Raw genomic sequence first — 24,357 nt, forward strand, 5'->3', positions numbered from 1 at the left:
GCCTCTCTTGGTGGGTTAAGGATCTGCCATTGCTATGAGCTGTGGTGTAGGTCGCAGACTCGGCTTGGATCTGGTGTTTCTGTGACTGTGGTGTAGGCCGGCAGTGGTGGCTCCAACTCGGCCCTTAACCTGGGAACTTCCATATGCTGCAGGTGTGGCCCTAAAAAAAGCCTAAATATATCTCTCTCTCTCAAGAGGGATAGAGTTCCCACTTGATTGCAGTGGGTGGTGCAATGGGATTGGTGGCATCTCTGGAGTGCTGGGATGCAGGTTCAGTCCCCAGCCCCACACAGTGTTTTAAAGATCTCATGTTGTTGCAGTGTAGCATAGATCACAACTCTCTTTCATATCTGACTCCTGGCACAGGAATTCCATATGCCCTGGGGTGGCCAAAAAAGAAAAAAAAAAATGAAGAGGGAAAAGTAGTAAATTTTTTTACTCAGATATTTACCATTGCTAATATACTTCATTTCTCCTTACAGATCTGAGTTTCCATCTGGTATCATTTTTCTTTGGCCTAAGGAACTCCTGTTAGCATTTCTTATGGTGCAGGTGTAAGAGAGATGTGTTGTTTTGGCTTTTTCTTTATTTGAGAATGTCTTTGTTTCATGTAATGAGAAGTCATCTGTTTTTTTCTCTGTATGTAATGTCTTTGCCTCTGGCTGCTTTCAAAATTTTCTCTAAATATTTAGTTTGTAGCAATTTGAATATAATGTGCTCGAATTGTGATTTTCCTTGTATTTATCCTGCTTAGGGTTCACTAAACTTAGACTTGCAATTTCATGTTTCCCCCGAACAGTCGATATGTTATTTTTATGTATACTTTTCTGTATAATTTTCTCTGTGCCCGCCTTTTGGGACTCTGATTTCACTTACATTAAACTTCATAGTATTGTACCTCTCTTCAGTGAGCTTACTGAGGCTCTCCATTCTTTAAAATATTTTTCTTTCACTCAGATCTTCAGAATTGGATAATTGCTTTTGATCTGCCTTTAAAGTGACTGATGCTATATTCTGTTATCTCTAATCTGCTGTTAAAAACTGCCAGGTGAATTTTTTACGTCATACTGTATCTTTGTGTTCCACATGGTATACTATATGATTCCTTTTTTATAGTTTTCATTTCTCTGATGAGAATTCCCTCTCTTTATTATTATTATTAAGTTCTTAGACACATTTGTAGTAGCTGCTTAATAGTCCTTGTCAACAAATTCCAAGTAATCTTGTGTTCAGTGTATATTGACTACTTTTTTTCTTGTCTGTGGGTCACATTTTTTTCGTGTTTAGTAATTTTTTATTATATGCTGGGTATTGCAGATATGTTTTTAGTGACCCACAATTCTGTTTTGTCCTACAGATTACTGATTTTTTTGTTGTTCTGTTAGGCAGTCAGCTGATTAGACTTAAACTCCAGCCTCTGTTTCCCTTGCCTTGGACAACAGCTGATATCTTTGCTTCATTTTTCCAGCCATCTGGCTGTTACTTTTCTTTTGGGTCTCTGGGATCTCTTCCATGTTGTGTGGTCAGGGGCTTGACTAAGGATTGTGGTGGATATGTCCTTCCTTTCTAGGATTTCTAGCTCACTTTCTTGTTGTTGCTCTGCTAGCTCCAAGCTTTATCCACAAGCCAATATGATTGTGACTTCTTTCCAGATGACAAATGATGTGGAGCATCTTTTTATATGTTTATTTGTATGTCTTTGGTGAGATTGCTTTTACTGTTTTGAATCCTTATGTTTTTGTTGTATGTCTCACAAATAGCGTATAGCTTTTATTTTAAAAACTCCAATTGGAGTTCTATTGCGGCACACCAGGTTAAGGACCTGACATTGTCACTGCTGTGGCTCAGGTTGCTGCTGTATCATAGGTTTGATCCCTGGCCCAGGAGCTCCCACATACTGTGAGTGTGGCTGAAAAACAACCCCCCCCAATCTGATAACTTTTAATGACTACATTTAGTCTTTTAGTCTTACTTTTATTTATTTATGTATGGGGATTTATTTCTACCATTTTGTTTTGTGCTTTCTATATTTGTGATTTTTTATGATTTTAAATTTCTTTCTTATTTTATTTTGAATTGATTGATTTTCTTATTTCTCCTTTTTCCAGTTTGGTTTTTAATTATACATAATGTTTTTACTTAATTGTTTCCTTTTAATTAAAAAAAATATTTGATCTTAAAAAGTCTAAAATTAGTCAAAAATCCCTGCCCTGTACCAAAACACAGCAACTTAAAATGCTTTAATTTCAGTTACCTTTATTCCTTCCTACATGATATTTTTTTCTGGTATTTTCATTCATTTAACCAAATAATTATCAAACTCTTATGCCATGTGCCAAGTACTATTCCAGGTGCTATAATAATAGCACTAAACAAAATAAAGTCTCTCTGCCCTCATGAAGTTTATAGGATAATTAATAAACTAATTAGTATATATTATGTTGTAAATTTTAGTGTTTGGTGCTAGAATGAAAAATAAGGCCTTAGGAAAAAATAAAAAATGACTTGGTGAAGATGCTATTTTGTATATGAGTTTCTGCTATCATCAGACTTTTAGGGCTCATGTATGAAAAACATGATTCCCACTCTGGAGGAGCTTGTATTCTAACCAGAGCATCCCAGGAAGAAATTAGAGGTATAGGAGTCACGGGCACATGTTCAGTAAAGCTTTACAACTAGTGGATTTCCAAAGAAGGCCATGTAGAGTGTCAGGCAGCCTGCAGACAGGTCCAAGGCAGAGTGGGATGAGCCAGAGAAGAAAACTGCAAAGTGTGGACAATAAAGTGGGAGAACAAGGAATGACCCTGGAGCCAAGAAAAGAAGAGATTATGTTTTATTTATAGCCTCCTTTTCCACACATAATTTAAGAGGCGGAGACATCAAGTAGAATATGAGAAAGAGGCTTGTCTTGATAGTTAGGACATTGGAGTGATTTGACCAAAAAATGGTTTCATCAAGGTGAAGACAGACTACACTAGGTTGAGAGGTTAAGAAATTAAGGGCCGCGAATGAAGACTACTTGCAAGAAGGTGGTAAAGGAGAGAAGAGAGAGTGATGATTTGAGGGGAAGAGGGTGGCATTATGGAACTCAGGGTCGAGGCTGGTGTTTGGGCAAAAATACAGAACAAAACCTTGGAGACTGGGAGGACTCCATGGCTGGAAAATAGAATCGGCCCCTGGCCTGGAGGAGATTCCTGCTGGATCCTTTATTTGCAGGAAACTGTGTCGCAGGATCTCTGGGGTTTTCCATTACTGGTGAGGGCAGTGTATTTCTTTGTATCCGAGTTCATGGTTGGGAGGTGAGAGCAGAAATCACGGTGTGTTCTGTTGTGATGTTTCGCTATTTGTATTCAAAAGACAAAAGTAAAAACATGGGACAGCTTCCCCTGATCATTGCTCTTCAGACTCCTTAGTGAGATAGTCATTATTTCTTTTGTTCTGAACACACTCTTTCAACTGTATCTCCCAGTTTTCCTGTGTGCTGTCCCCTAGACATCCCCTGATTTTTTCTGCCTCTATTTTAGCTCACATTGTTTTGTTCACCTGAAACACCCCTTTGCCTTTTCCTAACTCAGACCAATTCCCCAGTCATTCTCCCCCCACCAGCTCCTCTCCTTTGTGCACTGTAGCGCCTTGTAATTTGGCACCTGTTGCAAAGGTAGAAAAGAGCATTTTGTAAATTGTAAAGTGCTGCGCAAACTTATTATCTGTCTTCCTAAACTGCAAGCTCACTTAGGGCAGAAAATGAGCTTTTTCCCTAATTGCATACATAAAACTACTTAACGTTGTGTCTTGTACGTACTCTATATTTATTAAAGTTTGAATGAATTAGGGATAGGTGATTTGGTGGCTGGCCTACCGTCCAGTGGAATAGGGTGTCTGAGGTAAGGGGGGAAGGACAGAGTTTTTTTGTAATAAACTGATTTTAGGCAATTTATTTTTCAACAGGAGATGTGGGACATGTGGATTTGGGATATGAATTCATTTGAAAAGCCACTTTGGGGTAAGTTGATAGCTGGGAGTAATTGGCTTTAGGGTTGTACTTCTGTTTATATTGGGGTTTGCTCTTATAGTGCTGTAGGTTTCAGACTTATGTTGATTGGACTTTATGCCTCATATGCACACCAGAAAATGGCTTGAACTAAAATCCCAGTTTAGTAATTTGAGAAGTAAAATCATCAAGCATAGCCGCAGTATTCATTAGTTTGTACATTCACTTCTCATTCAGGAGGTCAATTTGAAGGCTAAATGAAGACCAGGTTTGGAAATAAAGATACTTATTACATAGGATTTAACTGCTTGAGCTCAACCAATAATCCTGTCATGTGGACTGGAAAGCACTTACAGCACCAGTGTTGGAGATGGAGGGTCAAAGTTTGTCTTTGAGCTTCTCTTCGCAGTACTCCAAATGGCTGTTTGAATTCTCATTGCGTCAGTACAAACATAAAAGCTTCCCAGTGTTTTGTTTCATCTAAGAAAGAGCCACTAGAAATACTATTTAATATTTACTGTTTACTGAGTATATGAGTGTGTTTTGCATTATTTCATTTCATTCAGTGCAATGGGACCATAACATGGGTTTAGTCTTTATTTCTTGTTCAGGGGAATAAAGAGGCCCAGGTTTATGCAAATAAAGTCCAATTGCTAGGATCACATAACAAATGTTTTAGAATTGAAAGTGAATTTCAGCATTTTGACATAATAGACACTCAGTTTTGTTTTAAAATGCTGATTGTTCAGTTCCTCTTGTGGTTCAGCGGAAACGAATCTGACTAGTATCCATGAGGATGCAGGTTCGACCCCTGGCCTTGCTCAGTGGATTAAGGAGCTGGCGCTGCCTTAGCTGTGGCGTAGGTAGCAGCCATGGCTCGGATCTGGCGTTGCTGTGGCTATGGTGTAGGCCAGTGGCTACAGCTCCGATTCGACCCCTAGCCTGGGAACCTCCATATGCCACAGGTGTGGCCCTAAAAAAGAAAAAAAAAAAAAAAAGCTGATTGTGTTGAGTATTCCCAAGACCACTCCAAAGTTCATTGATGGGAGGGTTCCTAGGGCTCAGCATTTGGTCATAATAATGTCTAAGGTTTATTACAGCAAAAAGAGACAAAGCAGCATTAGCACAGGGAAAAAGTATGTAGGGTGAAGTCTGGAAGAAATTAACTTGCAAGAGTTTCTCCTCTCACTGGAGTCACACAGGATTAGCTTAATTCCTCTAGCAGTGAATTTTGACAACACATGTGAAGTGCAGTCAACCGGGGAAACTCATTAGACTCCATGCCAATGTTTTTGTTGGACCTAGTAATAGAGGCACCCTCTGCCTGAAATGTACCAAAATTTCAGGCTCTGAGAAGGAAAACAAACATTTTGCATAAACCGTATTGTTTGTCCTAACAGTTGAGGTGTAGTGAGGCCCTGTTTTCATTTAAGGTAAGTTTTATATCAGCAGAGGGAACTGTTTATCATTCAAGTTCCCAGATGCCAGCCAAGGGCTGACCTTGCAACCAGGCCTTTCTAAGGACAGTCAGCTCAGGCTTACGTCTTAGCTTTTGTCCTGTACACTGATTTGTTCATTTAAGGACTTCGTTAGGATCATTTAGCTTGTTAAAATTAAAGAAGTTAGGTATTAATGGCAACTAAAGTCTTTAATGATATTTGTTTTGAGGGTCCTGTGACTGACCACTAGTTTGAGTTACTGGAAAGACTCACACAACTCAATATAATGTTGTATTTGCAGCTAGGTTTTATTGCAGCAAAGGATGCAGTGTAAGAACAGCAGGAAAAAGGTATATACAGGTGCATGCCAGAGAGAGATCAGGAATGTGAGGATCACATGGGTGCTATTGTCCCTCTAACTGAATGGTAGAGCATGTACAAGATGAGTGTCACAGTCCAGAGTTGTTATAGGAAGGTGGTCACATAGGCATATTCCTGCCATGTGGTCAGCTCTGGTGTCCAAAACTTAGGGCCTCAACCAGATACCAGGTGTAACTCATAAATCTTGATGATAACTTTAAACAATGCTAACAGCCTGGTACATCCTGACCTACCACCTCTAACATCCTTAACCAGTGACTGTGAATATTCCAAGAGTTTAGTTCTCAGAGTTTGGCCAGGGGTCATTGCCATGGCTCTAGGCATCCCCCAGGATTTAGTGAGGACTGAGTAAAACAGACTTGGCTGTGTTAACTCTTTGTTCACAGGATCTATCCTACATGAAATAATGTTGCATTTGCTGAATGCTGTGTTTAATGCTGATAGATTCTTTAGAATATGATATTCTGTACTTAGAAAAAATAATTTGTAGTAGAAATAGTTGACAAATTTCACTGATCTGAGGACAAGTTTGTAGATTCTTTTAGGGATTTATATAATGGTCATATTTGGATTTCCCATTTTTGTCCACAACTATCTGTATTATATACAGGTATATGTTATATTAAAGAACAATATAGAAATATGAACTTAAATTAGTTAAATCAAGATATTACAAAATTAACCTTCTCTCTATGCCTTGTGAGAGACGTTTAAACACAGGGGGATCTCTTTTTTGCATAATTTGCAGATTCACAGACATAACAGTTTTGCAGAAAGAAAATAACCTATAGTTTACAACTTGCGTGGTTCCAGGATTTAAAACCAATCTTTGCTACTTTACTACTTCATTTATTGCTAATTGAAACCTGCTTTGTGTTATACAAAAGAGAAAGACAAAGTAGATGAGGCAGGATCCATGCTTGAACATGAGAAGCACTGAATTAACAGACTTACACAGGTTTCCTATTGCAGGACTTCTGAGAACCTTTAGTGCAATAATATATAGTATGACTCTCCCAGAATGAATAGAGTATGTAATATTTCCCTAACTTATTTGACCATGGAATTTTTTTAGTGGGTACTTTCAGTATGGGTCCTGAAAATAGTTTTCTTTAGAACAAAATAAGAAGTCCTTAAAGGGTTTTGCTGAAGGAGAGACGGAAACAATACAACTATAGAAAAAATCTAAAGGAAGCCTTGTTGCAGAAAAGTTTAGATTTTATGCTGCCTGATAAAACCTGTTTAGAAACTTCCCTATCTGGATGACTTTTTCCTGCCAGGTTTCCTGAGTTGATGTTTCTTTTTTGTAATGTGAATGGCCTGTCTCTTAGACTGGTATTTAATAGTGTGATAAGCACTTCCGTGGTATGGATTGTTGCCTTCATGCTTGTAGCATCTCCAGTGCCTGACATAGTATCAAAACATGGTTGACCAAGACTCAGTAAATATCCAGACAGCATGGAATAAGTTGTGACTCTAAAATAGTGAAGTCTTTTTTATTTTTTAAAGGAATAACAATATAGTAGACAAAGTTTAGGCGCTATACATTTATTTTAATAATGCTGTCATTTTGAAAAACATTTTTGTAACTTTTTAAAAAAAATTATTAGAGTATATTCGACTTACAATATTGTGTTAGCTTCAGGTGTGCAGCCAAGTGAATCAGTTATACACATACACATATCCATTCTTTTTCAGATTCTTTTCCTATATAGGCCATCACAGAGCATTGAGTAGATTTCCCTGTCCTTGGTACTTAGCGATTTTGTATAGTAGTGTATATATGCCACTCCCAACCTCTCAATTTATCCCTGCCCCAACATTTCCACTTCAGTAACCTTATAAGTTTGGTTTCCAAATCTTTGAGTCTGTTTATATCTTGTGAATAAGTTTTTTTGTGTCATTTTGTATTAGACTCCTCACATTAGTACTCGCATATAATATTTGTCTTTCTCTATCTGACTTAACTTCACTTAGTATGATTAATCTCAAGGTCCATCCATGTTGCTGCAACTGGCATTCTTTTGTTCTTTTTTACGGCCAAGTCACATTCGATTGTATACATGTACCACGTCTTACCCAATCTGCTTTTGATGATGGACATTTAGGTTGCTTCCATGTCTTGGCTAGTATAAATAGTGCTTCATTGAACATTGTGGTGCATGTATCTTTTGGAATTATGGTTTTCTTACCCAGGAAAGATGCCCAGGAGTGGGATTGGTAGATCATATGGCAGTTCTATTTTAGTCTTTTAAGGGACCCCCATACTCTTCTCCATAGTGGTTGTACTAATTTATATTCCCACCAACAGTGTTTCCCTTTTCTCCACACCCTTTCCAGCATTTTTTATTATAGGCTTTTTGATGATGGCCATTCTGACCAGTGTGAGGTGATTTTACCGCATTATAGTTTTGCTTTGCATTTCTGTAATAATTAGTGATGTTGAGCATTTTTTAATGTGCTTTTTGGCCATCTGTCTGTCTTCTTTGGAAAAATGTCTATTTAGATTCCCTGCCCATTTTTTTGATTGGGTTGTTTATTTTTTATATAAAGCTGTATGAGATGTTTGTATATTTTGGAGATGAATCCCTGTTGGTCACTTTATTTGCAAAGATTTTCTCCTGTGGGTTTGTGGGTTGTCTTTTTTTTTTTTTTTTTATGGTTTCCTTTGCTGTGCAAAAGCTTTTAAGTTTAATCAGGTCCCAATTGTTTATTTTTGTTTTTATTTTCATTACTCTGGGAGGTGGATCCAAAAAAGATATTGCTGCAATTTAAGTCAAAAAATGTCTTGCCTGTGATTTCCTCTAAGAGGTTTATAGTATCTTCTCTTTTTTTTTTTTGGCCACCTTGGCGGCATATGGAACTCCTGGGCCAGGGCTCATATCTGAGCTGCAGCTGTGGCAATGCCAAATCCTTAACCCCTTGTGCCAGGCCAGGAATTGAACCCGTGTCCCAGTGCTCCCAGGATGCTGCTGATCCCATTGTGCCACAGCGGGAGCTTCAATAGAATGTTCTAATGTCATTCTTTTACATGTAGCTGTCCAGTTTTCCCAGCACCACTTATTGAAGAGATTGTCTTTTCTCCATTGCATATTCTTGCTTCCTTTGTTGTAGCTTAACTAACAATAAGTGTATGGGTTTATTTTGGGGCTTTTTATCTTGTGGAACTTTTCTTCTAGACTTCTCTTGAATTTAATTCTTCTCCTCATCACTAACTTCCTTTTTTTATGACCTCCGTGATTTTTTTTGTCTTTTTAGGTCCCCACCTGCAGCATATGGAGGTTCCCAGGCTAGGGGTTAAATCGGAGGTACAGCTGCTGGCCTACACGACAGCCATAGCAATGCTGAATCCAAGCCGCATCTGCAAACTACACCAGAGCTCGCCGCAATGCCGGCTTAACCCACTGAGCGCGGCCAGGGATCAAACCTGCCTTCTCAAGGATGCTAGTCAGATTTGTTTCCACTTCACCACGATGGGCACTCCCCTCTGTGATTTTTAAATTAATTTTCTCAGAACAGTGGAATTATTCCGCCATAGATATGTAAATACTTTTAACTGGTAGATTTATTTTGCGGTAGGTGGAATATCATTTTAAGTAATTGTATGGTTGTTATAGCTAAGGAAGGCCAGTACCCTCCCCAAGAAGTAGCGAAAGGTAAGAATACTTGCTTTACTCTATATCAAGAATTGTTATAAAGCTGTAATAATTAGGACAGCCATGTGGTGTGGGAGTAGACAGACCAGTGGAACAGAATATAGAACCTTGGAAGCCTGGTTTATGATAAAGTTGACATTGCACACCTTTAGAAAATTTTTAGGCATTAAAATATTATTTTTAATGATCTCTAGAAAGAGGAATTTCAAGGTTTGAAAATGTGAGCTGTAAAAGACATCTCTTGTTTAAGAAGATATACTGGCAGTGCATGTAATTGACGTGAGTTTAGAATCCAGACTGTATAAAGATCTTTAAAATACTAATAGGAAAAAGACAAAACAACCCCACCCAATAAAATAATGAACTGAACTTAAATAGTTATATTAGAGAAGAGGAAATGGAATGACCATGAGATGGGGAAATGCAAATTAAAACTATATAATAAGATAACAATTATACCACTATCATGTTCTCAAAAAATAAAACAGTTTGACATCAGTTAAGTGTTGCCAGGGATATAAAACATTCAGAGCTCTCATTTTCCTTTCTATTTTGTTTCAACCACCTGGAAAACCAAATTTTCCATATTTAGTCATATTGAAAATATGTATACTCTGTGACCTAATATCTGTAGGTCAGGGTTGGCGTGATAATTCATGTGTTAAAAAAGGTTTTTAACATTTTAAGATGATTTTTAAAAATAAAAATACTTCATAATGTGTAATATGAAAATTACATGAGTTTCAAATTTCATTGTCCTTAAAGTTCTATTGAGATAGTGTCACAATTACTTGTTTATGTATCATTTATGGTTGTTTTTGTATTACAACACCACATTTGAGTGGTTGCAATAGAGATCTTAGGTCCCACAGAGCCTAAAATGTTTACTGTCCGGACCTTTTCAGAAAAAGTTTGCTGACACCTGCCCTAAATAAATATGCTTGCATATTTGTGCCAGGGAACATGTTCAGGAATGTTAATAGCAATACTGCTTGTAATAATACAAACCTAGAAATGATCACATGTCTGTTAGGCATGGAATGGATAAACTGGTAAGCCTCATAATGTAAAATTGTATAAGCCAGTGGAATACTATACAGTAGTGAAAATGAACTGACTGCAGCTACTTCCAGCATACTATTGGGTCTCAGGAACATAGTATCAGAAGAAAAACAAGTGTAGAGTTTTTCCATTTATAAGCAATTCAGAAACAGACAAATGTAAACAAGTGTTGTTGTTTTTTAAAGGATATCAATGAAGTAAAACTCAGGAAAAGGATAAATTCAGAATAGAGGTTGTCTTTGAGGAGTTGGTGAAGAGATGGTATTGGAGAGGGAACTTTAAACGTCATGTTCTTGTTTTTAAATTGAGTGGTGGATAGGTGTGTGTTTTGGTGTGATCCTTTATTTCTATGATTCATTCTGCATCTACTTTTGATATTTGATATGTTTTTGTGATTTGGGGCATTAAAAAAAGTATGTTTTCAAATAGTGCAGTCATAACATATAATTGTTTATGACTAGTAGAGGGTGACCTCTCCAGTGGACTAGAACCTGCTTAAGTCTCCTCTGCCATCTACCATGTCCCAGGCATGTGTCAGGAACCCAATTCTCAAACACTCATAAGCAGAAAAGGGAATTAATAGAAGGATTCTCTTTAATTCCAAATACCTTAGGGTTTTTTGGTGGTGTGTGTATGTGTGCATGCGTGTTTTGTTGTCTTTTTAGGGCCACACCTGTGGCATATGGAAGTTTCCAGGCTAGGGGTTGAATTGGAGCTGCAGTTACCAGCCTGTGTCACAGCTGCAGCAATGTGAGTTCCAAGATATATCTGTGATTACACCACAGCCCACAGCAATGCCAGATCCTTAACCCACTGAGCGAGGCCAGGAATTGAACCTGCCTCCTCATGGACTCTAGTCAGATTCATTTCTGCTGAGACATGACGGGAACTCCCCTCTGTGATTTTTTAATTTGTTTATTTTCTCAGAACAGTGGAAACAGTATGAGGAATAAGAAAAAAATAATTATTTAGCCCAGGAAAATAGATCAACCTTTGGAAAACTTGGCATATGACATGTAGGGTAGAAACAGAAGTTTACTGATAAAATTGATCACTATGCTTTGACATTAATTCTGATTTTGTAAGTTCTAAAATAAATTAAGTAGTTAATGCATTTCACACGGAAGGTTTTAATCTATTGTGGTTGAGACAAAAGAACTGAGCTTTTAATGACTGATATGTGTCATTTGAGGAAATATACAAGTTTTTCTCCTAAAATTGAAAGTACTTCTTTGAAGGATATTCACCTCTCCTGTATTTATTTTTAAAGTTATTGAGGCTGAATTTATGTACAGTAAAATTTACCCTTTTAGGTGTAATCATACCAGGGTGGACAGATGGATGTAATCTTATGACCATCACCACAAGCAAGAAATGGAATGTTTTCATAACTGCAAGTTCCTTCATGCTCCTCTAACGGCAATGCCCTGTTTCTCCACAGCCCCTGGCAACCACTGATCTGATTTCTGTCTCATACAAAGGGAATCATACAGTATATGGTATACAGCCTTTTGTGACTGACCACTTTGACTCAGCCAGAGCTTTTAAGATGCATCAGTATTATTGCATATAAGAGTTCTTTTTTATTGCCGTATTTCTGGGTAGTAATATTTCACCATTTAGCATACCATACTTTGTTTATACATTCACCAGATGATGGATGTTTGGATTGTTTCTAGATTTTGATGGTTATGATTAAATTGATATAATGATATAAATATTTGTGTACAAGCCTTTGGGTAGAGAAGTATGTTCTCCTTTCTCTTAAGTAAATAGCTAGGCATGGATTTGGCGATTCTTGTGGGAAGAAACTGCCAAACTGTTTTCCAGAGAGAATGTAGCATAGTGCATTCTACTGGCAAGGTATTAGAGGTCCAGTGGCAGCAATTCCACTTGGTAGTTTTCTTTTTTCCTTTAGCTGTTTGTATTGGTGCATAGTGGTATTTCATTGTGATCTTAATTTGCAGTTCCTGGAGTTCCTGTTGTGGCTCAGTGGAAATGAACCTGACCAGTATCCATGAAGATGCAGGTTCCATCCCTGGCCTTGCTCAGTGGGTTAAGGTTCTGGTGTTGCTGAGAGCTGTGATGTGGTCGCAGATGTGGCTTGGATTCTGCATTGCTGTGGCTGTGATATAGTTCAGATTCAACCCCTAGCCTAGGAACTTCCAAAGGCTGCCGGTGCAGCCCTGGGGGAAAAAAAATGTAATTAATTTTCAGTTCCTAATAGCCAGCAATGTTGAACATTTTTCTATGTGCTCATTTGCCATTGGTATCACCGTTTTGGTGAAGCAACAGTTCAAACCTTTTGTCCATTTTGTTATTAGGATTTTTTAAAAATTGTATTTAGAGTACTCTTTATATATTCTGGGTACAAGTAACTTGTAAGATATGTAATTTGTAAATATTCTCCCCCCCCCAATCTATGACTTCAGTTTTTTTTAACTGAAAGAGCAGATTTTAATTATGAAGTCTGACATATCAGTGTTTTTTAATAATTTGTGGATTTTATTGTTACTATTTGAGGAATCTCTAATGTAAAGCCTCAAAGATTTCTGCCTCTCCTTTATCCTCCTGCTTTCTCCATACCACTCTTTTTCCAAATAAAGTCACACCCACTTCATTTCTTTCTCAATTTTAGAATCTAATTGTGCTTCCTTGGAAAAATTAAATAGGAATGGGTACAAAGCTATAAAGATTTACATTCAAGTGTTCTGGGCTATAAGCAGTGAAAAAAACACAATCGGAAAAAAAAAAAAAGGAGTTCCTGTCGTGGCTCAGTGGTTAACGATTCAGACTAGGAACTAGGAGGTTGCGGGTTCGATCCCTGTTATCGCTCAGTGGGTTAAGGATCCGGTGTTGCCATGAACTGTGGTGTGGGTCGCAGATGCAGCTTGGATCCCGTGTTGCTGTGGCTCTGGCTTAGGCTGGTGGCTACAGCTCCAATTAAACCCCTAGCCTGGGAACCTCCATATGCTACCAGTGTGGCCCTAGAAAAGACAAAAAACAAAACAAAACCCAAAACCACAATCAGCAGATTTTAGAGAACACAAAGCTGCATTTGGATCCTAGATATTACACTAGCAGTTAGACTGCTTGCTTTGCCAATGACCAAAAGAAGTAGCCTTTCGTGTAAAGTGGCTTGAAATATAAATTCGTATATATGAATATGAATATATTTATTTTTTATCTCCTTCTCTGGAGAGAACTATTGTTTCCTGACACTGTGCATTAGCATGCATTTGGTCTTCCCCTTAACCCCAGTTACCATAGTTATCAGTAGTTGCTCAATGTATGTGACATAATATCAGATAATGAGCAAGGATGATTTTTCTTTTTTTTTTTTTTAGGGCCACACCTATGGCCTATGGAAATTCCCAGGCTAGGGCTTGAGTCAGAGCTGCAGCTGCTAGCCTATGCCACAGCCACAGCAACATGGGATCTGAGCTGCAATGCCGGATCCTTAACCCACTGAATAAGACCAAGTATCAAACCTGAATCCTCCTGGATACTAGTCGGGTTTGTAATGCGCTGAGCTACAACAGGAACTCCCACTAGTCAGGCACAATGGGAACTGAGCCACAATGGGAACTCCTGAGCAAGTATTATTTTGAGGCAAGAATATATATGATGTTTTCATCTCTGTTCTTACTGTGAAGTTGGGGAGTCTTGGTTTCCTGAAAGGAAGACTGTAGGCAAAAGATCAAAGTCCTCAGAGAGATGAACAGAAATAATGTTTTATGTTTATAAGTATCTCTTAGTATCTTGGGGTCCTTTTCAGATTCCTGTTTAGCCACCTCATGAAGTCGGCAAGAACCTTTTCATAGATAAAACTCTTTGGCCTGTCCTAGACTATTTAGGTAAACACATTTCACTGCCCGCCATGGAACATGCTTTATAAAGCTGCCCTTGTAAGAAGCTGCTACACTGCCAGTCAGCCAGCCTTTCAGAGCATCTGTTTGTTGGCTTTCAGTGTGGGGCACCTGTGCCAAGTGTGTGTTTCCTCCATCCACTCCTCTGAATGTGCTCCACCCGTCTCTCCCAATGTGCAGTGACATAGGCCTTTTACCCTGAGAGTCAGCGGCTCAGTGGGATGACTCCCTGCCTCTCAAGGTCCCTTGGTCAACTCCAGAGCTCCCTAAGATGAGCCCCTTATATGCTAGAAATGTTTCCGATCAAGCTATCCCAAATGACTGCAAATATGGTGACAGTTCCTCCAGTCATTTTCTCATGCTATTTTAACAGATTAGGGCAGGAGAGTGGATAGACACTAAACATCAGAAAGTCTATAAAATTACTGTCAGAGCCAAGACTAGATCTCAAATCTTTTTTCTTTTTAACTTTTCAGGGCCGCACCTGCGACATACGTAGGTTCCCAGGGTCAAATCGGAGCTGCAGCTGCCAGCCACAGCCACGCCAGATCCGAGCCACATCTGCAACCTACACCATAGCTCACAGCAGTGCCGGATCCTTAATTCACTGAGCTAGGCCAGGGATCGAACCCACAACTTTATGGTTCCTAGTTGGATTATTTTCTGCTGGGCCACAACAGGAACTCCTCAAATCTTTTGATACCCTTTTCTGTTATACTTTCCATGAGTCTGTTTCTAAATGACTGGTGACTAGCATTTTTAGAATAGGATTCAGTGGGACAGAGTGACCAGAATCACCCCAAATAAACTGCTCTGATATAGCTACTCGGAGAACCTATACAAATCCTTGGACCCTAGGAACTGCATCTGAGTGGTTGAAATGGACTGGAATTATTGGTTTCGTAAACTCCCATGGCAGTTAATGGCTTAGCTTTTGCTTTACTGTTTAATACAGCAATTGAATAGAAGGTAATTAACCCTCATGTGTTTGATGGATATAAGATAGTAGCCCACTGTTTTAATTTGCATTTTCCTAATTGCAGTGAATAGAGAACTTTGCACTTGTTTATTCGCTATTCAGGTTTCTTTCCTGCAAAGTACGGGTTAACATCCTTTCCCCATTTTTCTGTTGGATTGTGTATATTGATTTGTAGGAGTCATTGGCATGTTCTTGATACTATTAATTTTTATGAATTTTATAAGTATTTTTCAAATCTATTCTCTTTTCCAAATCAGATTTTTAAAACTTGTTCTTTGTAGTAAAATTTCCTATGCATATGAAATTAATCTTGTTCATTTTTTGGTTCTGAATTTTTAAGTTAATCTTTTCTCTTTTTCTTTCTGTAGGTTATGAACGTGATTTCTGATGAAACTGGATTGGAATAATTTTCATGATCTTTGTATATTTATATATATATATTTTAAAATTTTGCATTTTACTTAAAGTGCCATGAGAAAATTTGCATATTGCAAGGTGGTCCTAGCCACCTCCTTGATTTGGGTACTTTTGGATATGTTCCTGCTGCTGTACTTCAGTGAATGCAACAAATGTGATGAAAAAAAAGAAAGAGGACTTCCTGCTGGGGATGGTGAGTGACATTTTATAATCATGGACCTGTTTTGATATGTATGTCACTTGTTTTTACTAACTAATTTGGAAACAATAAAATTTTGACATTTTTAGATTAATGGTGCTCCCTGGCTTCCTATATGTGATGATTATATTTCAAACAGTTAAAAGTATTCAAGTATTATGTATGGAATTGCTAAATTCAATATGTGTTCAGTGTTCAATGTAGTTAATTTTCTAGAAATTATATTACCAAATAATGTAGGGAATCTTAGCTAGAGCTGCCAAAATTGTACAGAAGATTAGTCTGATGTTATAATGCCGAGTGGAGTGTTAAAATCGCATTATCAGGTATCACAGAGATTTCTCCAGCCTTCCCACCTCAGTCCTAAGGGAAGGAGTCATTTTAGGTAGATGTGGTCTGGAGAGGTTGTTAATGCTGTGAATAGCTCCAGTTAGCACTTTGAGGGAGAGCTTTAGAAAAGATCAGGCTATAAAATAGGAGCTGTGGTGAGAACACTGTAGTACTTGGTATGGAAAAGGAAGGAAACGCAAATACAGAGAACCTGAGTGGGAGTGCTGACACTTTTGGCAGAAGACACCTGAAAAATTGTTTTAGACTCTGTGTTTAAACTAAAAAACAAATGCTGCCCCTTAAAACAACAACAACAACAACGAAGTGAAAGTAACTGCCTTGTGAGTCAGGAATTCAGCTGTTCTGGCCTTTGAACTCTCTGGAATTAGTTATAGAATATCTGGCTAAACTATAATTCTGTGTTTAGGAATTACAGGTAAATGTTACTGTTTTATTTGAATAGCTACATTTAAATATTTTGCACTTTTATAATGAAGGTACCTAGTCCCTCAAAATTTATAATCTAAAAAAATTTATTTGTATTGGTAAGTATGTGTTCTTTCTGTAATTTTTATAAATGGGATTGTGTAACCAGTTGTTTTATTTCATGCAAAATTTGCCTAAAATTAGGCTCGATTACTAACACTGGACTTTAGTAACTTTTTAATACTCACCCTTCTCATAGTTTTTATTTGATATATTTTTATTCACGGTCAGCCTATTAATTTGTTAACTTTTCTGGTTTCCATTATGCCCATGCTGCTTAGTAAGTTTGTTGGGCGATAAGACACTGCCTCCTTAACTGTTGTTAGAGCTACAACTCTATCTACATTTAAAGCAAAGGGCGGGCATTGCCATTCACCAGTAAGAAACTAGGATATTCTTTTCCCCAAATAGAGCAGATTAGCTTTCCCCTCACTCCACCTTAATTCATTGCCATTTCTAATGGGAGTTTATGGTGTTCTATCTTAAATGCAAAGAGATGAAAGTAAGAAAGACTAGGACCTATGTAGTAGGTGAAGACACTTTTAAACTCTGATATGTGCCGGGTAGTGTGCTGCATGCTAGTGACACACAGTTCAACAATACAAAAAAGTTCCTCCGTTTGAGGAACTCCCAATCCAGTAGAAGAGAAAGAATAACGGTAAAATAGCAATATGATAGCCTGCTGGAGACGTGCATAAGAGCAGGAGGAAGGAACACTATGGAGCATCTGAGAAGGTGCAGCAAGGATGTAAGGCCCAGGCAGAGTTGTGTCAGGGTGAGTGGGTGTTTGTTAGGCTTGACGGGTGAGGGGAATACCTTCCATGTAAAGGAGAGAGGCATGTGCAAGATAAGCACGTTAGAGAACAGAGTTGGTAGATAGGAGCACGTGAGGAAAGCGCATGGGACAAAGCTTCAGAGGTTAGTGGAGGCGCCACAACAGAAGGCCTTTTATGACATGCTAAAAGGTATTGGACCTCATCTTGTAGCTGAGGCATGCCATTGAAGGATCTGTAACCTGATGGGATCCAGGATTTCAGAAGGAAGTTTGTGGTCACCTGGCTGATGTACTAGAAGAAAGTGAGACAGCAGAGACTAGTTGTGAGGCTGCTGGGGAAATTTGGAGTTCTTTGGGGCTATGGTAAAATGACACTGGAGGGAAAAGGAAGTGAAGTATGTGAGAAATATGAAATTAGTGGAATTTACGTGGTATGCAGAGTCATTGAATGTGGGTCATACGGGAAAGTGAGTCTAAGATGACTCTCAGGTCTCCTTCTTTGGATGAATTGATACGAGGTGGGGCCCCCAGAGGTAGAGCAGCTTTAATGAGAAGGCGGAAGGATGAGTTGCATTTGGAGTTTTGTTTTGTTTTGTTGGTTTTTGCAACATCCATAGCATAAGGAAGTTCCTGGGCCAGGGATCGAATCCAAGCTACAGCTGCGACCTACACCACAGTTGCAGCAACACTGGAACCTTAACTCACTGTGCCACACAGCAGGGGCTCTGCCTTTGGAATATTTAACGTTGCAGTGCTGGGAGGGCTGTCCTATGGCAGAGCATGGCTGAGGTGGCACGTGGGGAGTTGTGTGATTATGATCTGCCCAGGGGCATGTGGATGGTTGGAAGAGACAGGCCAGAGTGGGAGAGGGTCATGGAGAATCAGCAAAGAATAGCAGGCTTCTAGAACATCAGTAGGAGAAGCCCAGAGGGAGTGAGGGCATGGAAATCCTTGACTGAGGTTTGTTCAGAGAGCTTACCTGAGATGAACAGGTGTTTCTGTTATGTTTCCTAATAGGGGGTTTCTTGTGACCCTAGCAAGTGCCAGTTCAGTGCCAGTGGGTTTTTATACTGTTGTGTATCTTCTTACTCTTTTAGGAAGCTTCAGTACACAGAAAGATAGTACAGTAGTTTAAAAAAAGAAATGGAGCCAAAGTGGGTTTTCTATGGATTTTTTTTTTTTTTGCTTTTTAGGGCCTCACCTGCAGCAAATGGAAGTTACCAAACTAGGGGTCAAATCAGAGCTGCAGCTGCTGGCCACAGCCACACAGGATCCAAGCTGTGTCTGCAACCTACACTGTAGCTCACAGCAATGCCAGATCCTTAATCCACTGACCAGGGCCAGGGATCGAACCCACATCCTTATGGATACTAGTTGGGATACTAGTTTGTAACCGGCTGAGCCACAACGGGAACTCTTGGATATATGTATTTTTTTTAATGTATGTTAAGGGAGAGGTTTAAAATATAAAGGAAAGAAATAATACTTGAAAGAGCAAATTATCAGTAGATGAGACAGTGTGGTATCAAAACTATAAGAAAAGGATTATCCTTGAAGAGAATTCTAAGGGTAATATAATACAGCTTTGAAAACCACTAGTGGGAAAATAGCTTTTACTGAAAGTAAAAAAATACAAAGTAAAGGAGAAATGGTCTGGAAGTAACAGTGTGGAGCAATGAGAGCATCATCACTTCCTGAGAAAAGGAGTATGAACGTTGTTGAGGGTTGAGAGGTTAGTGGCTCTGGGGGAGAGCCAGATTCAAGTCTAGGAGATGGGGCCTCTATGCTGAGGAGACAAGAGGATGGAGAAGCTTTGTAATTCCTTGGAGGCATCCAAGTGTTGAATGGGACAGACTGAGAAGGAGGTCAGCAGAGGAAGGATAAGGAGAAGGGCTGAGCAGTAAGCCAACAGGTGAGTTAATAGCTAATGGGAGAGACTTTGAGATGCCAGCGGTTCCAGTGGGGCCTTAGAGCATCCATTTACAAACTGTGTTCCATGTAGACTTAAGGGATTGAAGTGAGAGAGTGGGGAAATGATTTAGGGAAGGGAGATAGTGGATGCCAAGCAAGAATAGTTGAAAAATCTTCCCTGATGTGAAGTTTCAGTGCAGTGGGAACTGAGAGATCCCAAGTAGTGTCTGAGTCCTGAAGTAGTTAAGGCTGGTGAGGAATTGTGGTACCCCAAAAGAGATCTTTCACTGAAGTTGTTGGAAGTGGATTGGTAGGTGATGGCATGGAGGATGTAAACCTTGTTGGTGGAATGAGCAAGTATACTCAGTGACCTTGAAGAACGGAGGTCTCTTAATGGAACACATAAGGTCTCCAGGATCCTCATTTTCTATGGCATTTGAAAAACCAAATCCAAACAAAAAAGCAAAAAAAATCACTGAGCAGATGTGATGTTCAAGAGCAGTTGTTTCCGTACTGTAAGGACCTCATTTCTGAACTTCTCTGAATTGCTTTACAAGGCCAATTTGGTGAAATTTACCAAATTCTATTCTTTATACTCTTGTGTGCAAGAGGGTGCCTTTTTTTGCTTTTTTTTTTTTTTTTTTGCTTTTTTTTTTTTTTTTTTTGCTTTTTAGGGCTCTACTCGCAGCATATGGAGGTTCCCAGGCTAGGGGTCAAATCAGAACTGCAGCTACCAGCCTACACCACAGCCACAACACCTTGGGAACTGAGCCACATCTTCGACCTACACTATAGCTTATGGCAGTGCCGGATTCCTAACCCACTGAGTGAGCCAGGGATCAAACCCGAAGCCTCATGGTTTCTACTCAGATTGGTTTCCACTACGGGAACTCATCAAGGGTGTCTTATTTATTTATTTATTTGTCTTTTTGCCATTTCTTGGGCCGTCCTGCGGCATATGGAGGTTCCCAGGCTAGGGGTCAAATCGGAGCTGTAGCTGCTGGCCTACGCCAGAGCCACAGCAATGCGGGATCCGAGCCACGTCTGCGACTACACCACAGCTCACAGCAACGCCGGATCCTTAACCCACTGAGCAAGGGCAGGGATTGAACCCACAACCTCATGGTTCCTCGTTGTATTCGTTAATCTCTGCACCACAACAGGAACTCCGGGTGTCTTACTTTTAAGCAGAATGGATCTTCAGTCCTATGATAATGCCAAGGGCCTCTTAAAGGATTATCATTGATATATTTTGTTTTCTAGGATTCTTACATTAACTTGTTACTTCCCTCCTTCAGTGGACTAGTCTTTGGTGATTACAAAGGGTTGGTTTTGCTTTGTTTTGTTTTATTTTATTTTCCTGAACAGTTCTCATCATAGTTTTCGTACTCTCTTTTATGCCCCGGACTGTCTGAGAAAAGCAAAATTCTTCTGTTGCTAGAGAGTTATGTTAGGCTTCCCTTGAAAAAACAAGTTTATTGTGGGTTATGTCGTCGGGATATTTTTGCATCTCTTCTGCTTTTTGGAACTCATTCATTCAGTTTATGGATTTGGTTGTTACATAGAATATTCAGTATTTTTACAGATGCACTTTCAAGTAGGAAGTAATCCTTTATGCCGGCACTGTACTTGATACTCATCATTAAAATGTTGATTCAAGTTTTCATGTGCTCATGCTAGAATTATTTCAATTGTCAAACATTAGGAAAACTTTGAGAACATGGTTTATAGAAGAAACTTATGACTAAAAACTTAAAAATACTATTAGTAAAGTCTTTCACAGATTCTTTATTATAGACTTTTAGTGTATTTAGAGTCTTAAACACATTGCAAATGAATTGAATATAAAATTAGAATGAAGGTAGAAACTGACAGATGTTGAGGTAGCAGTTATCAATGAATTTTGTTATGTAACAATTCGATGTTAAAAGTTTAATTTGCTTTGATTGTAGAATACTCATTATTCCATATACTACTAAGAAAGCAAAAAAAATTTGAATTTTCATTGTAAACCACACCCCAATTTCAAAGATGTTAAAATACGGGAAAAAATACTTTGGAATAAGTGAAACAGAGTGCATAATAATCACAGTAAAGATGATAATCATATAATAAGAAAGTAGTTTAGAAAAGATGATTTTAGCCTTTTATTAGTGTTTTTCCCCAAATGGGTATCGTATAGCTCTATACCTCTTTGTTCTTCCATGAGAAGAATACAGGTTAGAAATTTTAAGATTTATTAGAGCACATTCACATGTTTGTCATGAGGTTTGTCTTACGTTAATCTTATTTGGGGGCACTCAAGTGAACCTAGGTTTTTTTTGATAATGAAAGTTTCTAAAGCATGAAACTTGTCTATATTGTCATGTAAATTAGGTTTAACTGACATACATAATATGTTTGTTCGGACTCAATACTTTGATATAACACTTTCAACTAGCTACTCCCTTGTCAAAGTTGATTTGATTCGTAGAAATGATTTGCATATAAAAATTTATGCCAAGGAAAGTTTTCTTTTCATTTTAGGAAATGATAATATCCACATCCATTTCAGTTGCTATCAAACAGGTTTCACTGAACTCATTTTTAATTTACATGAAAGACTGTTAAGTAGAATACAAGGAAAGTTAATGCTACTATTTTTTTTTAGTTGCTTTTTAATACTGCAAGTGCATTAGTAAAAATATTCACTAACTACTTGAATTTTATCCTGGTGTCTTTGCCGAAGAAAATTAGGTTATTGGTCCATTTAATTCTTCAGGATATTATGATTTCTAAATTAGAGTATTGTGATGGATTCTATAAGCTATGCAGTAGTCTTATAACTTTTGATTAATGGTCATTTTAAAGGTGGCTCTGAATCTCAGGTGTATCAGAAGGTCGAAGTATATATAATAGTGGGCATTATACTAAATGTTAAGATGATTAATAAGTACCAGGTGATCAAATTTATAAAATGTTGCAGCCAGGAGGATTCTATATGTGTACAGTTTTGCCCAATTCTTTAAGACCTCAAGGCCACATGAATGGGGCAAGTTTTTAACTTTATGGTCTTAAAGTCTCTTAGGCTATAAGCAATCAAGTTTATACTTACTGGTTCTTATAGTAAGAACTTCTTGAGTGCTCATTCATGCTCCTCCAACCCCCATGGAAAATTTCAAACATAAACAAAAGTAGAGAAAATAGAAAATTGATCTTCCATATATGCATCATCTGGCTGCAGCTGTTGTCCGCTCAGAGCTAGTCTGTGGCACAGATACATGGATACCGCTTTCTCTTTATCTTCCTAACCCCACTTTTTTGGTTTTTGAAAAAGAAGAAATTGGGTTGTTTCTCTTCAGTTTCCCACAGTCAGGATTTACATCTCTTTAATTTTTTTTTTTTTTTTTTAATCGTGTCCTCTGTCCCCTATATTTCCTGTAAATTGGTGGGTAGCTTCAGAGGCTCGATCAGATCTGGGATCTACTCCCCAACCCCGCCCCCAGCAAAGATATGTTATAGATGGTGTTCTGTGTAACTTAACTTTCATTTTAACTTTTCTTCAAAGCATCATCTTATACTTAAATAGGGTTCAGATAACTGAAGGATGTTTATAATCAGGACCATTAGATGTCTCCCACCTACTCTTTATGTTGCCCATGTGACTCACAGAACTTTGCTGCTTTATGTTGACCCCTGACTTTCCCTGCCCCAAATCTGTTCCTTGCTGTTTATTTTCAGAGACAGGTAAGTAAGTAGAATTGACTCTGAAAGTTTTATAATTTGTGGTTTTTAAGGTTTTTAAGACTTGTATGGGGCCTTATACTTCTGTACTTAACAGTTTTTATTACACTTATCATTGAGAATTTTTGTCACTGAGAATTTAAAGAAATTCTCATATTTAAAGAGCTTACTTGCTTGATAAACATTTGGCAAGATTTGTTTTTTAAAATTGTATCACAGGAGTTTCTCATAATTTTAAAAGTTATTTCCTTATTTTTGTTTTATTTTTTCATTTTAGGGCTGCACCCACGGCATATGGAAGTTCCTAGGCTAGGGGTCAAATTGGAGCTGCAGCTGCAGGCCTACACTACAACTACAGCCATAGCAATGCTGGATCTGAGCCGCATCTGCGACCTATGCTCCAGCTTGTGGCAATGCTAGATCCTTAAGTCATTTGAGTGAGGCCAGGGATTGAACCTGCATTCTCATGGTTATTATGTTATATTAGATCCCACTAAGCCACAGTGGGATCTCCTTTTACCTCACTCTTACTCTCACTGCATTCGCTACCCATCTTTGTTTAACACACCTTCCCCCTGCCCTAAGTTTAATATATTCTAGAACCTGTTTTTCTTGAAACACTTTTTAACGTCTCAAAAGCACATAACAAGAAACAAACTTTGGGAATTGCTGATCAGAAATATCACTGTTTTTAATGTATACAGCCAGCCCTCCATATCCGTAAGTTATTTGGAGAGTCAGCTGGCTGTACCACACCATTTTATATAAGGGGCTTGCACATCTGTGGGTTGTGGTATCCACAGGGTGGGCAGGGGCTGTCTTGGAACCTGTCCTCCGTGGATGCTGAGGGACAACTGTATATTAAGAGGTAACATTACTTCTAATTAGAATTATCTTTCTTGATGCATCGTGCTTATAATAATGTCTACCCTTGTCTACTGTTTCATTTTGACTTGTTTTGAATAACAGTTTTGCTCACATATTAATTTAGCATATAGTTATAAAATGCCTAACACAACACCAAAGGTACATGGATGAACACAAACCTTTGACTAAGAAAAGAGATCAGATCTAGTTAGGAGAGGTGTCATAGATGAGTTTAGAATCATTATAGTAAGAAAGAACTATTGATTAGAGAC

The 24,357-nt window shown here is 38.4% G+C and overlaps 1 protein-coding gene across 8 annotated transcripts in view; it reads left to right on the top strand.

Moving 5' to 3' along the window:
• Positions 1-24,357, top strand: part of GALNT1 (polypeptide N-acetylgalactosaminyltransferase 1) — a 137,248-nt gene that overhangs the window by 43,480 nt on the left and 69,411 nt on the right. For 6 of the 8 annotated variants that reach the window (XM_084958497.1, XM_084958498.1, XM_084958495.1 and 3 more), the window contains 2 exons: positions 3,949-4,003; positions 15,746-15,987. In XM_084958497.1, coding sequence (XP_084814623.1) covers positions 15,849-15,987 — 139 coding nt within the window. In that variant the 5' untranslated portion in view covers positions 3,949-4,003; positions 15,746-15,848. The remainder of the gene's footprint in view (positions 1-3,948; positions 4,004-15,745; positions 15,988-24,357) is intronic. The other 2 variants (XM_084958499.1, XM_084958500.1) reach the window with 1 other exon arrangement.

The sequence above is a fragment of the Sus scrofa genome, chromosome 6, assembly GCF_054392235.1.
Source record: "Sus scrofa isolate SSC_HxYL_T2T_F1_AM1 chromosome 6, Sscrofa_HxYL_maternal_Yorkshire_Landrace_v2.0, whole genome shotgun sequence".
In the NCBI taxonomy this organism is placed as follows: Eukaryota; Metazoa; Chordata; class Mammalia; order Artiodactyla; family Suidae; genus Sus; species Sus scrofa.